This window comes from Poecilia formosa, unplaced genomic scaffold (assembly GCF_000485575.1).
Source record: "Poecilia formosa unplaced genomic scaffold, Poecilia_formosa-5.1.2 Scaffold473, whole genome shotgun sequence".
In the NCBI taxonomy this organism is placed as follows: domain Eukaryota; kingdom Metazoa; phylum Chordata; class Actinopteri; order Cyprinodontiformes; family Poeciliidae; genus Poecilia; species Poecilia formosa.
Window position 1 is genome coordinate 378,681 of NW_006800412.1, and position 14,054 is coordinate 392,734.

At 44.7% G+C, this 14,054-nt stretch overlaps 1 protein-coding gene and 1 long non-coding RNA gene across 2 annotated transcripts in view; one reads left to right on the top strand and one right to left on the bottom strand.

Moving 5' to 3' along the window:
• The first annotated feature begins 1,768 nt into the window (after positions 1-1,768).
• Positions 1,769-14,054, top strand: part of LOC103156304 (formin-binding protein 1-like) — a 30,120-nt gene continuing 17,834 nt past the window's right edge. The window contains exons 1-11 of the mRNA XM_016664227.1: positions 1,769-2,166; positions 3,684-3,799; positions 3,877-3,927; positions 4,590-4,737; positions 4,880-4,942; positions 6,007-6,102; positions 6,194-6,208; positions 6,301-6,429; positions 10,574-10,720; positions 10,805-10,981; positions 11,160-11,351. Coding sequence (XP_016519713.1) covers positions 2,137-2,166; positions 3,684-3,799; positions 3,877-3,927; positions 4,590-4,737; positions 4,880-4,942; positions 6,007-6,102; positions 6,194-6,208; positions 6,301-6,429; positions 10,574-10,720; positions 10,805-10,981; positions 11,160-11,351 — 1,164 coding nt within the window. The 5' untranslated portion in view covers positions 1,769-2,136. The remainder of the gene's footprint in view (positions 2,167-3,683; positions 3,800-3,876; positions 3,928-4,589; positions 4,738-4,879; positions 4,943-6,006; positions 6,103-6,193; positions 6,209-6,300; positions 6,430-10,573; positions 10,721-10,804; positions 10,982-11,159; positions 11,352-14,054) is intronic.
• Positions 9,290-14,054, bottom strand: part of LOC107833872 (uncharacterized) — a 7,265-nt gene continuing 2,500 nt past the window's right edge. Inside the window, exon 3 of the long non-coding RNA XR_001659648.1 lies at positions 9,290-9,351. This is a non-coding gene — a long non-coding RNA (uncharacterized LOC107833872). The remainder of the gene's footprint in view (positions 9,352-14,054) is intronic.

The following is a 14,054-nucleotide window of genomic DNA, read 5'->3' on the forward strand; positions in this document are numbered from 1 at the left end:
TAACGCCACAATGAGGAAACGGTGCTGCCCTCTGCTGGTGGTTCGTGTTACTGTGGAAAAACAGAATCCAACAGATTCTTGGGACAGTGGTCCCGGTCCCGGTTCCCTCCCTCCCTCGTCCCTCCTCGTTGATGCGCGTACTCAACATCCGCCCTTCGCACCGCCCATTTTGGGTCCATTTTTACAGACTTTGGAGAAGTGCATTACCCACAATTCATTGCTGCATGTGACGTTTTGAGTTAAAAGGCGGATTCATGCCAATGTTTTGTTGTTTTTTTCATCTTTAATTCAAGGAAAATATGACAAGGCACATAAAGTTTGTTTTGGTAAACTGAGCAGAAAAAATAAGAAAAAGAATAATCACAAACTGACAGGAAAGTAAAACAAAATGTCACAAATTCAAGAAATTTCAAATCCTAAATCAAGATATTAACATGTTGGTATAAAGATTTGACTTTTGTGATGTTGCAACGTTTAAGCACTCTGTAAAATCAAATTATTTCACTTGGAGGTGATTTTTAGACAACAGTATTTGTGAATAAACTTAGAATTAAATATATTATAATTTAACTCTTCATCCCCTGTTAGATTAAATTTTATATTAAAACTTCAATATAGAATAGATTTATTGTACAATATCCACTTTTGAAAACTTTCTAAAAATATCAATGAAGTATCAATTGAAAAAATGTTTGTCTCAAAATTTCATCACAAAACGCAGGAATTATATTTATTCTTAATTTCTTTTGCAGGAAATCATTATAGGGAAACTTTACACATAATTATGAAATTAATATTTTTAGGTTTTTGTGGGAATGGAATAGAAAGCTGCTTGGTTCTTATTGTCATGATTTTTAAACAAATATTTTCTTAGACTAGAGGAGAAAACTGATGAATTATTGTAATATTTTTGGTTAATAAAGTCACAACATTCATAATTTCTTTTAAGAAGGACATTTTAGTTCCATTAGTCTTTTTATTCAAATGTAGCATCAGACATTTTATTATTTTTTATATATGCCGTATGTTTGTCCTGAACTTGATCTTTGTTATTAGCTCCACTTTATACCAAATTAACGTTTAGCTGCATAAAACAGATGGTTTTATGGGTAAAAATCATGTCTCTAATCGCAGACTGATAAATTGATTATTAGAACATTTTAATTTTCTTCCATACTGGAAATATGTCAAAGTTCACAGAGCGATCTGTCTGTGGCAGAAGCTTGGAGAATTTAGAGAATGATCAATCCAAACCACCTCAAAGGTTTTTGAAGATGATCAGACAGCAAAGGATTATGGGTAAACATGTCAGCACCACTGAGTGCAGCAGCCCATAGCAACTAAAATTCAGATCAAATCAATAAATCAGATTATCATTTTAAAGCTGTTGTGATTCTCCACTGACAGAGAATGAAAACATGAAAAACTGAAATATTAATCAGCAATAAAATGTAAAAACCCTGAAATGTGAGTTAGTTAAAGTTTAATAGCTGCTATAGTTTATTAATGTTAATAAACTAAAGGTTTAGTTTATTAACATTATACTAGTAGCTCCTGGATCAGTTTTCTGTGTTTTTCTCCAGTCGGTCTAGCTGCTGATAAATGAACCCGGTTCTGGTTCCGGTTCTGCTGGAGGTTTCTCCTTGTTAAAGGGTTGATTTTTTCCCCTCCCCTTTTCGCCCCCTGCCGGTCAGGATGAGGAAATAACTCTGCGGGTTTCTTGTTTCTGACTGATGACTTGGAATGAATGACTGGTGTTGACCCTTGACCCCTGGAGACCTTTGACGTGAACTGCACAGAACTCAGCTGAGTAGATATGCATGGGAGTCTCATGTGGTTCGCCCCACCAATGACGTCACTGCGCATGCGCCACACTGAAACAAGTGAATTTGTCCACACCGAGCCTCAGCATCCCTCTGTGACGACAAAGAGTCCACTGAGAGGACGCGCGCGAGACCGAGACGGGTCCACGGACAGCGAGACGGGTCCACGGACAGCGAGACGGGTCCACGGACAGCCGCGCGGGGAGACGGTCCGTTCCGTCCGGAGGATGCGCGCCGCAGCCGGCAGCAGCAGCAGCAGGTCGCGCTGAACGAGGTTCGGTACCGGGAGGCGGAGCTGCTGCAGATCGGAACCATGAGCTGCAACTGGGGCACCGAGCTGTGGGTAGGTGTGCATGTTCTCACCTGAGCGCGTGGCAGCGGCCCTCGCGCCTCTGTCTGCCATAGCAACACGGCGGGTGACGACAGCGTCTGGCTCTGCAGCATCATGGAGGATGCGGAGCGCTGCGAGGCGCTGCGGGCTTAGGGGATGAAATATCTCCTGATCAACAATCAATAATCTGGAAGCTCTGTCCTGCACCTGACTGCAGTTTCCATGCCAGCAGGGAGCCTGCAAGACAAAACCCCGGGCAGCAGCGGCTGTTTGCTGCTCTGGGGTCAGAGGCTGACCATCAGCAACTGAAGCTGAACACACCTGTTCCTGTTGCTCCTCCTCCCCGCCAGGTGGAGGCGCTGTTCCCCTGCTGCTGCTGGAAGGAGATCAAATCAGAGGAACATGATTTAATCGTTAATGTCACCATTTGAGCGCCGCGCCAACCAGATTACAGCAAAGCTTCTGCAGTTCCCTGATACTAGAAAGTAAAACGTTGATCTGCTGCCTACATGAACCGGCGGTTCTGGTTCTGCTGACCCCAAAGATTCAGATCAAACGAGAAAGAACAAACTGTGGAAATCCTCTGACTTACCGAGAGAGCGTTAGCATCGCTATCAAAGGGTTGAGAAAACCACAAAAGCAAAAATATTTCTGATGGTGCTGACTTGCACAGCCTTTATAATAATGATGGGGTTTAGGGGATCGGGGGGATTTGGGGGTTTGGGTTACCCTCAGGTTCCCTGCTGCGTTCTGACTGAAAGCTTCCTGCGCAGCTTCAATTATATGTGGATGACTATCAAATCTACTTCCCTTTAAAACAAAATGGTCGCACTCTGGACTGACCTGATGACATCAGAGGATGGATGGCAATGAATTTCCTCCATTTTAATGTTTTTTGTGTTAGTCAAAAGAATTTAACTTCAATGTCAGGCCTGTTTGTCTTTTGTATTTACAGCATAGAATAGAGCATATAGATCCGGTCCTGCAGACTGGAACCAAAACCAGCTGCATTCAGATCTACAGGCCTATAGATCAATACACCTATAGATCAGCTGATACCGAATCTACAGGTGAAGCAGAGAGACACCGAGAAGCTCATCATGGAGACCGAACCTCGAGGAAGGCAGCCAGATACTGAAGGGTTGGGGTTAAAGGTCATCATGAGACTGAAGGAAGGCAGACCAGTTATATAGTTGCACCGGCAGGCCCACACACACACATACACACACACACACACACACACACACACACACACACACACGTGTTTTTCATTTTTCAATTTATCTTTGTGGGGATTCGTACACCAGCCCAAACCTCTGACCCCCTACTGGTGCTCCTGGGGATTAGCCTTCGGTCCTGTGAGGACCAGTGGGTCCCCACACACAGCCATCCATCCAGGCCATTGGGGCAGCAGGCGCTCCAGGGTTAGGAGGACTGGCTGCTCACCTGGATGGCGTCAGATGACTGCGGCAGCGTTGAGCTGTGAGACGGCAGGTGAACCAGTAACCATCGTTCTTCTGCTGTTCTAGGACCAGTTTGATAACCTGGAGAAACACACCAACTGGGGGATCGACTTCTTGGAGCGATACACCAAGTTCGTCAAGGAGCGGGCCGACATCGAGCTGAGCTACGCCAAGCAGATCAGGTAGGTTCACCTGCACGCCACATTCACCGAGCCCTCAGCGTCTTCACCGACCCATTGCTGTCCCCGTCCATCTGCAGGAGCCTGTCCAAGAAGTTCCACCTGAAGAGGAGCAGAGAAGACGACAGCAGGTCAGTGGCTAACCCTAACATGATGGATGTTGGATGGATGGGTGGATGGATGAATGTTGGATGGATGGGTGAATGGATGGATGTTGGATGGATGGATGTTGGATGGATGATGGATGGGTGGACGGATGGAGGATGGATGGATGTTGGATGGATGGATGGATGGATGAATGTTGGATGGATGGATGGATGGATGGATGGATGAATGTTGGATGGATGTTAGATGGATGGAAGATGGATGGATGGATGGATGTTTGATGGATGGCTGGATGGATGAATGTTGGATGGATGTTAGATGGATGGAAGATGGATGGATGGATGGATGTTGGATGGATGGATGGATGGATGAATGTTGGATGGATGGATGGATGGATGGATGAATGTTGGATGGATGTTAGATGGATGGAAGATGGATGGATGGATGGATGTTTGATGGATGGATGGATGGATGAATGTTGGATGGATGAATGTTGGATGGATGGATCGATGGATGGATGGATGGATGAATGTTGGATGGATGTTTGATGGATGGATGGATGGATGAATGTTGGATGATGTTCTCACATTGATGTCGGCGCTGTCATGTTAGACTTAGGTACCCTGCTGGGCTGTGGAGGTCAGAGGTCATTCAGAAGTGGACTCTGTGCTCTGATTGGCTCGTTCAGGTTCACCTGGTGTGTGGCGTTTGCGGCGACGCTGCAGCAGCTGAACGACATGGCGGCTCAGAGAGAAGACCTGGCCGACTGCCTGCACACGCAGATCGCCTGCGACCTGACGCGCTACACGCAGGAGCTGAAGGCCGAGAGGAAGACGGTGAGCCAGGCTGGGGTCCAGGGGCCACACCAGGAGAGGTCGGAGGTCAACAGGAGCCTCTCTGATCATGGAGCAGGGGCCCATTCATGGCCAGAGGAACCCTGTAGGCGTTTCTCATTCCAACACATTTTTCTCGTTTCAGCATTTCCAAGATGGCCGCCGTGCTCAGCAGCACATAGAAAGCTCCTGGAAGCAGCTTGAGTCTGTAAGTGATCTTTGACCCATCAGTTCATTCAGTTTTCACAGTTTGACTCCATCTTGCTTTTTGATATTTATAGATATATATAATCTAGATTGGCTCACGTCAGGGGTTTTTTTTTGCGTAACCATAGCAACAGAGAGATAGAGCTGGATGAGCTGCAGCTCTCCCTGTGTCTGCTGTAGATGTGAAGCAAAATAAAACACACCACACCGCTGTAGCCCCTCCCACGCCGCTGTAGCTCCTCCCACGCCGCTGTAGCTCCTCCCACATCGCTGTAGCCCCTCCCATGCCGCTGTAGCTCCTCCCACGTCGCTGTAGCTCCTCCCACGCCGCTGTAGCCACGCAGAGGCGTGGCTGTGTGCAACTGAAGCTTTACATTTGGTTGTTGTTACACATCAGATTATTGATCAATGTTTTATTGATTATGTTTCCATAGCAACTCCAACCAGCTGGTTTTAGCCTGAAAGGAACTCAGGGTTTCGGCTGTTTTGCAGTTTTCTGGAAGCTGGAAGAACTGTAACTGACTCTAAATCTATGAGTCTAAATCTGTGACTCTAGATCTCTGACTCTAGATTGTTCCTCTTTAGCTCCAAAGATAATAACTTCAGCTCTATTTCTGTTCAACTGAAGAAAGTTTTGGCTCATCCACACACTGATTGGTCTAAGCTTCTGTTCAGTGATTGGATGGTTCCCAGTCTCCTGGTGACATCATAATGTAGGGTTAGGCGTCACAGCGTTAACTGTTGATGCTCTGCAGCGTCTGGCCCAGAAAAGCTGCTGCAGGTTCCAGAGTGTCAGCAGGTGATTCGCCAGGCGAAGCTTTGGGGAGATCAGTTGCACATGAGGTCTTTGCTCCTCATGTGGAGAGCACGCCCCCTAGTGGCTCATATGCTGCAGAGCGTTAGCATATCATTGGGACCCATTGGAGACCCTCAGTAACATGCTGGCTGTATGGCGGCCATGTTGGTGGGTGTTTTTGTTATGGTAGCTTTTACAGCCACACATCAGGGAAACGGTTCCCACGTCTGAAAGGTTGAAGCCGTTTCCACGTTTTGGGTGTTTTTCAGAGTAAGCGTCGGTTTGAGCGAGACTGCAAGGAGGCGGAGCGCGCTCAGCACGTCTCAGACAGGATCGACCTGGACAACAAGGCGGATGGAGAAAAGGTTTTACTCACACTTTACCTGCTCCAGTTCAGAGCAGTCAGTTTAGTTTCTCCTTTCCTGACCTGATGTCTCTCTGTGTGTTTTGCCTCAGCGCTGCTCTCTGAAGGTCGGGCTATCTTCCTCTCCGATCTACATTAGTCGTATTTCTGAAATGAAATTAATGTTTTAAAAGCTGAAGTTGGTGTTTTCTGACTTCAGGCTCGACAAGTGGCTCAGCAGAAGCAACAAGCTGCTGAGGAGTCCAGGAAGGAGTATGTGACCAGTCTGAACCAGTTCAACCAGGACCAGCACCAGCACTACCGCACACTGGTTCCAGTTATATACCAGGTGAGGGACTGGGGCGTGAACATTAGAGTAAGAGGAAACCAGCTGCATTTAACTCCTGCACCATTTCTTAAGAGGTTTTATTAAAAGTGACTCAATGACGGGTGTCACATGGGCAGGCGAACAAGATGGCTGAGGCTCTCCGTCCCAACATGCAGTTAGATGACTGTACATATACAAGGGGCTCTTATTTGGTATTGTTCTCCCTAAGTGAGGTAGCAGTGAAGGCTTATGGACTCCTTTTTCTAAAAAAAAAAAAGTACTTTAATCCTGCAATGGCCCCAATGAAACAGGCCGAGTGTCGACCGCAGCAGCCCTCCACATGAGGAAGAACGGGAGAAACACCTCCTCCTCCTAATCTGACGAGTTTGTTCTCGGAAGAGGTTAAAATGAGCAACATGCTATAAAGCGTAGCTGCTGATGTCTCCACAATAAAGCAGACGACGTCGGAATTGAATACAGCGGTGGCTGCAATGCAAGAAAGGCTAACAGAGGCTGAAACACGCATCGCCCGCTTGGAGGACAGCCAGCTAATGGAAGCCATGTTGGACCGCACACAGGTTCTCGAAAATCACAGTAAGAGGAATAATGTGAGTTATTGGGCTGAAAGAGACTATCGGTACTGATGGGACACTTGAGCTGTGTTCAGAAGATGCTAACCGAGGGGCTTGGAGTTCGTGATGACGCCGAGTTTGAGATTGAACGAGCCCACCGGGCCTTCGCACCGTTACCCGACCCGAACCGAGCCCCGAGACCGGTTCTTATAAGATTCAGAATCAGAAGAATTTTATTGTCTTTGTCACAAAGACAGCGAAATTACAGTTTCAGTTTCAACCATCCATCACGGGGGGATAGTTGGCTGAGGCCTCGCAGCCCGACAGGCGCCGCCCTGATTCCTGAGGCAATCAGCGAGGATAAAGTAATTATGGCAGCTAAGGAGAGGCGCAGGTTTGAGTGGCGAGGATGCAGCCTATCGGTGTTTCCGGAGAAAAGGAAGGCTTTCACCGCCGTGGAAAGAAAAGCTAAATATACCCGGGCGTTTCCAGCCACGCTGCGCCTGAGGTGGAAGGGTAAAAACAGCTTCAGCTTGGCCAAAGCAGCAGAGAAGTTTTTCAATGAGGAGCGCCGGGAGGAGGACGCCCCAAACCCACCCGACTAGGAGCCCATAGAAGATGCGGGTCCGACTGCCGGGAGGCGGACCGGCCACCGTCATCATGGACGGAGCGAAGCGGAGTCCACGGACCTCATAAGGTTTTTTATCCTGGTTATCCCTTTTCTCTCTTCAGCTGCTGTAGACAGCACCAACAGAGTAGGTTTTAAGTTTTTTATTTTTTTATTTTTCATGTAGTTTTTTTTTTCGTTTACATGACGGGAATGTAAATAGTTTTCATTTTGGATGGGTGACTCAGTAGATTGGGGATCAGGGGACAGGGGGATAGATGTATCTGCTCAAAGTGTTTTGTTACAGGGTTAAAACATGTATCAATCTATAATCTGTAATGACTAGGAAGTATATAAAATTAACATCTTGGATGTGGAAATCCATCCAAAAGGCCCAAAATATTGTCTTATTTAAAGACAAATCAAGCCGTTATAATATTTCTCCAAGAAACTCACCGAAATGAGGGGGAAGAGTCCAAGTTTAAGATGGGTTGGGTAGGACGTATTTTTCATAGCTGTCACTCAAATTCTCGGTGTAATTATTCTTATTAAGATAAATATTCAGTTATCATTGATAAAACAAGCTAAAGATGCAGAGGGAAGAATAGTTTGCGTTGAAGCATCGATGGAAGGGGTAACGGTTATACTGTGCTGCATATATGCAGCCAAGAAGGAGGAGCCTAACTTTTATAAAATAAACTTTTATAAGATAAATAGTGAATTGGGAGATATGGAAGGACAAACAATATTAGCAGGGGATTTGAATGAAGCTATGGATCCTAATCTTGATAAAAGCACATGAAAATGTCCTCTTGGCTCTAAATGAAGGGATGCAGTTCATATGTTAAAGGAAGATTTGGGTCTAGTCGATGTTTGGAGGTTAATCAATCCGTCTAAAAGAGAGTACACATTTTATTCTCATTGTCATAAATCCTATTCGAGGATCGATCTGTTTTTAATTTTAAAATAATAATGTGCGGAGCTGTGATATTAAAACTATTGCACTCACTGACCAAGCAGCTACCATTAGGACTGAAATAGAAAAGGCTTGAGATGGAGAATGAATGTCTTGATCTTACAGGACAAACCCTTTAAAGAACAGCTGAGATACGCTTTTAAATCAATGCTGGCAGTACAGAGCATGTTGAGTCTGCCTGTAAGGCCTTCCTGAGGGGTTAACTTATAGCATATGGAAGAAAAAACAGAGTTTATGTAAAATTCGTAAATTGGAAAGAGAAATCAAACTTAAAGAAAACAATTTGGCTAGGTGTTATGATGATTTACTTTATCAAGATATTTGTGGGCTTAAGTTTCAGTTAAATGAAATTTATAACAAAAAAGTAGAATATTCTCTGTTTAGGTTAAAAACTTCATTCTATGAGGGAGGAGAGAAAACGGGCAAATTATTAGCAAGACAAGTTAAAAACGGGTTTTTGAGCACAATCACTGCCATTAAACAAGGAGATACTTTAGTAACCTCAGCAAAAGACAAACATTAGATACGTCCTCAGTGTTTAACGAGACAAACCACAGGGGTTAGGGACTAACCCAGCAGCATGCAGAGTGGTTGGAAGCACCAATTACTGAAGAGGAGATGAGGAAGGCAATTTCAGGGATGAAGGTGGGGAAATCCCCCGGTTGTGATGGTTTTCCATCAGAATACTGCAAGGAGCATATAGATATTCTTCCAGTGTTACAAAAAGTCTATCAAGAGATTTTTGAGAGAGGACAGCTGCCTCCTACTTTTAATGAAGCTCTGATATCCTTGATTCCAAAAACCAATAGGGACCCGGCAGATTATAGACCAGTTAGTTTATTAAATGTAGGCTGTAAAATATTAACCAAGGTTCTGGCTGTGCGCTTACAGCAAGTCCTTCTTAGTGTTATCAGAATCAGACAGGCTTTATGAAAACCTGCTCCCCTTCTGATAACATTAGAAAACTGTTAACCTGACGTGGCTGAGCCAGTCGCCGCCGCCTGCTTCGATGCAGACAAACGTTACATAAAGTGGGATGGAGCTTTCTCTTCTCAGCTCTGTCCAATTTTGGATTTAGACCATTTTTTATTAAATGGGTCAAAATACTGAATAAGGAACCAAAGGCTGCTGTCATAACTAGTGGCATCTCATCCTTTTTATCACGTGGGACCATCAGGGTCGTTATTCATCATGTTTACTGAAACTTTGGCAGCGAACATTTAGATAAATAAGGACAAAACCTGCTTTTATATGCAAACGACATATAACACCTGTCCATCTGCACCTAATGGACAGATGGATTCGACGGTTTCAGGGTAGCCAATAAATTGGGCTAAATCTGAAGCCATCCATTATCCTCTTTATGTCATTGGCACATGGTCAAAGGTTTTAAAATCAAATGGGTACCTGAAGGCATGAAGTATCTTGGGATTAGGCTCAGTAGGGAGTTGGAAGCGTTACCTTCACTAAGTTTTTATCCGGTGCTCTCAAAAATTAAAACAAACTTTGAAAAGTGGGAGAAGATAAAACTAACACTATGGGGTAAGATTAACGTTATAAAAATGAGTTTATGATGCTTCCTATTACAATTCCACTTGATATTTTTAAAAGGTATGAACATTTGATTAAACATGTCTTGTGTGGAGGTAAAAGAGCAAGAATAAAACTATAAAAATCGTATGGTCCTAAGGAACAGGGTGGGTTAGGAGCTCTATTGTCTGTCATTTGAGATTTCTAAATCTCTGACCTGCAGATGACCTCTGACCTGCAGATGACCTCTGACCTGCAGATGACCTCTGACCTGCAGATGACCTCTGACCTGCAGAGCGTTGTTGCCATAAAAGTCTCAAACAACACAGAAAGTGATTAGATGTGTCACTTTGTTTCTGACTGAATTTAGCAGATCTATCGTAATAGATTCCACCCTCTCAGGTCTATAGATCTGTGTGTAATAGATTCAGTGTTTGATAGATCTTCTGCTCATAGATTGACTCTGTCTGGTCGCCGCAGCGCATTCAGGACATGGAGGAGCGTCGCATCGAGCGGATCGCCGAGGCGATGCGTTCGGCGGCGGAGTCGGAGCGGAAGGTCCTTCCTGCGGCGAGCCGCTGTCTGGACGCCATGATGGACGCCGCTGAAAGCATCCAGCCCAGGAAGGTGAGGCCCACAGATGGAGGCTTTTAGAGCTGCAGCTGAGCCATGCATCATCATCTGTGTGTGTGTGTGTGTGTGTGTGCGCAGGACACCGGTCATGTGGTGGAGGTGTATAAATCCGGCTTCGACCCTCCAGGCGATGTTGAATTTGAAGATTACAGCGCCAACATGAGGCGGAGCATCTCTGAATCCAGTTACCTTGACAACCGGGCTGAGGGGCGAAAACACAGCAGGAAGTTGTGGCCATTCCTACGGAAAAACAAGGTGACCCCCCGCCCACACACACACACACACACCTTTGGACCTGGTCGGTTCCTCTGGGAGATCCTGAAGGTTTCTACCAAAACATGAGAATGAAAGGGTTAAACATGTTCCCTTGGGAGCCATCCTGTGGGGGGGCCCACCTGCTTGCCTGAACTGAAGCTTTTGTGTCTCACTGCAGCTGCTGCATCTCCTATCGTCGCCAAGGCAACCACCACCCCCGCCCCCGACCTCACCTTCACCTGGAGAGGCAATTAACTCCTCCCAGTCCCCGCCCACAGGGTCCAGAGAGCCAATCACACAACGGCTTAGTGACCTCATGAGCTCTGGGTCCAGAACCAGGAAGCAGTGTCTCCGAAGCCTGAAGAGAGGGGTACACACACACACACACACACACACACACACACCCCCACACAGACACACACAGACACGTCCTCCTGACCGGAGCTGGCAGCGTGTTGAAGAGTGATGACCGGACATCTTGGTCAGGAAGCTCATTGCAAACCTTTAGTTGAAATGGCGCCTTTAACTCCAGCCTCCAGTGCAGAACAGAGAAAACTAGAAGATGCAACGTTGTTTTAATCCATTTATAGTCTAAACAGAGGAGCCAGCAGTTTATTTTGAGGAAATAAATAAAGGTGCAGAAGTTAATTAGATCCATGCGCAGTCCGCTGCACAACCAATGTGGACGCGGCTCCGCCGCTGTGAAGAATTAAACTTCACGGTGGTTTTAACAAATGGAGGTGAAGATGTTACCGTCCCGCACCCAGGAGAGCGGCGGACGAAACATCTGTCCGTTTTGGAGAAGCGAAACCATGCAAAAAAAAATAAAAAATCCTGGCAAAAACACACCTGAACCGCGCACAGAGTAAAAAAACTATCTCACAGAGTTCAATTGTTCAGTTTAGTTCAGACAGATCCAACTGACTGATGAACCGGCGCAGATTTCTCTGCAGATGCGACCAGGAAGAATTTGTGAAGCTGTGCATTCAGACCGCAGCGGGTGAATTAATGGTAATTTAAGTGGAGTCGCTTAATTTCATTTGTTGTAAATTATTGGAGCCTCAGTCAGTGGTTTGTGTCACTACGGAGAAAAAGTTAGATGCATTTATCTGCTTTATGTGTGATGGGATCTGGATTCAATTAGGTGAATATTAATTAAACCGCATATTAATGGGGCTAAATAGTCTGTTAATATGTTTTGACATGTAATTTGACAGGTAAAAATAGTTCTGGTCGGACCAGAATTATTTGCCTGATGAAGGCTCGGGCTTCTAATGAGTTTACATTTAATGAGTTTGCAGCACACAGAGAAAACCTAAAGAGAATGTGTGATCTAGTTGTGTTGATCTACTTNAAATCCCCCGGTTGTGATGGTTTTCCATCAGAATACTGCAAGGAGCATATAGATATTCTTCCAGTGTTACAAAAGGTCTATCAAGAGATTTTTGAGAGAAGACAGCTGCCTCCTACTTTTAATGAAGCTCTGATAACCTTGATTCCGAAAACCAATAGGGATAGCACGGACCCGGCAGATTATAGACCAGTTAGTTTATTAAATGTAGACTGTAAAATATTAACCAAGCTGCTGGCTGTGCGCTTACAGCAAGTCCTTCTTAGTATTATTCATCAGAATCAGACAGGCTTTATGAAAACCTGCTCCCCTTCTGATGCACCTAATGGACACTATACAGATGGATTCGACGGTTTCAGGGTAGCCAATAAATTGGGCTAAATCTGAAGCCATCCATTATCCTCTTTATGTCATTCACACATGGTCAAAGGTTTTAAAATCAAATGGATACCTGAAGGCATGAAGTATCTTGGGATTAGACTCAGTAGGGATTTGGAAGCGTTACCTTCACTAAGTTTTTATCCGGTGCTTTCAAAAATTAAACTTTGAAAAGTGGGAGAAGATAAAACTAACACTATGGGGTAAGATTAACGTTATAAAAATGATCGCCGCCACTCAGTTTAGCTACCTGCTTATGATGCTTCCTATTACAATTCCACTTGATATTTTTAAAAGATATGAACATTTGATTAAACATGTCTTGTGTGGAGGTAAAAGAGCGAGAATAAAACTATAAAAATCGTATGGTCCTAAGGAACAGGGTGGGTTAGGAGCTCTATTGTCTGTCATTTGAGATTTCTAAATCTCACACAGGTGTGTGCCTCCAAAACACACACCTGTGTTCACGTGGCATATGCACCATTGGTGATTTGTACAAAGACGGGCAATATGAACTTACTCCCACATTTAATTTGGAAGGTCGAGCAAACTTTTAGAAAAATTTACAGATGGGACATTGTTACCTCGAAATTTAAAATGATTGTAGAAAATGATATATTGAACTATATTAGGATGCCGCGTGATCGACACACTGCCTCTCAGTTTTATAAGCTGTTAATTTATAATTTGAGTAGTGAATCGTCAAATATTAAACTTTTATGGCAGAGAGATTTGAGAAAAGAGTATACAAAAGAAAAATGGTTGAATGTGTGGTCAGAGTGGTAAATATGTCAACGAGGCCAGATGTAAATTTATACTGTATAAGGTGCTACATAGATATTATCATATACGCCTGCCAGACTGCATAGAATGAAAATAATGTCAGACAATATGTGTTGGACATGTTAGAAAGAGGTGGGCACATATTTGCCCTGTTTTGGGACTGCTCTCTGGTTTCACTATTTTGGATTAAAATCTCGGAGGCTCTGAGTTCAGGGCTCAGCTCAGAGATCCTCAGACTCCAGAACTGGGTTTACTGGGACGGATCTTGATGGTCGGTCTGGTGACAGCCTGCAGGGTCACCTTAAGACATTGGAAGAGCACAAAGTGTCCCGAGTTAAATGAGTGGATTAAATCGATGACAGACACAGCTTCCTATGAAGCCGTGCTCAACAACATGGAAGGTAACAGGACATGGACTAGGACAGTTTTTGGGACTCACTGAGCAGAACTACAGCCTCTGTGATGCATCAGGGTGAAGCTTCTTGGTTTTCCTGGACAGAATTAATGCTAAAACATGCATGTGATTTATAGCTGCACCCTGGGGATTGGGTGGTGGGGGCA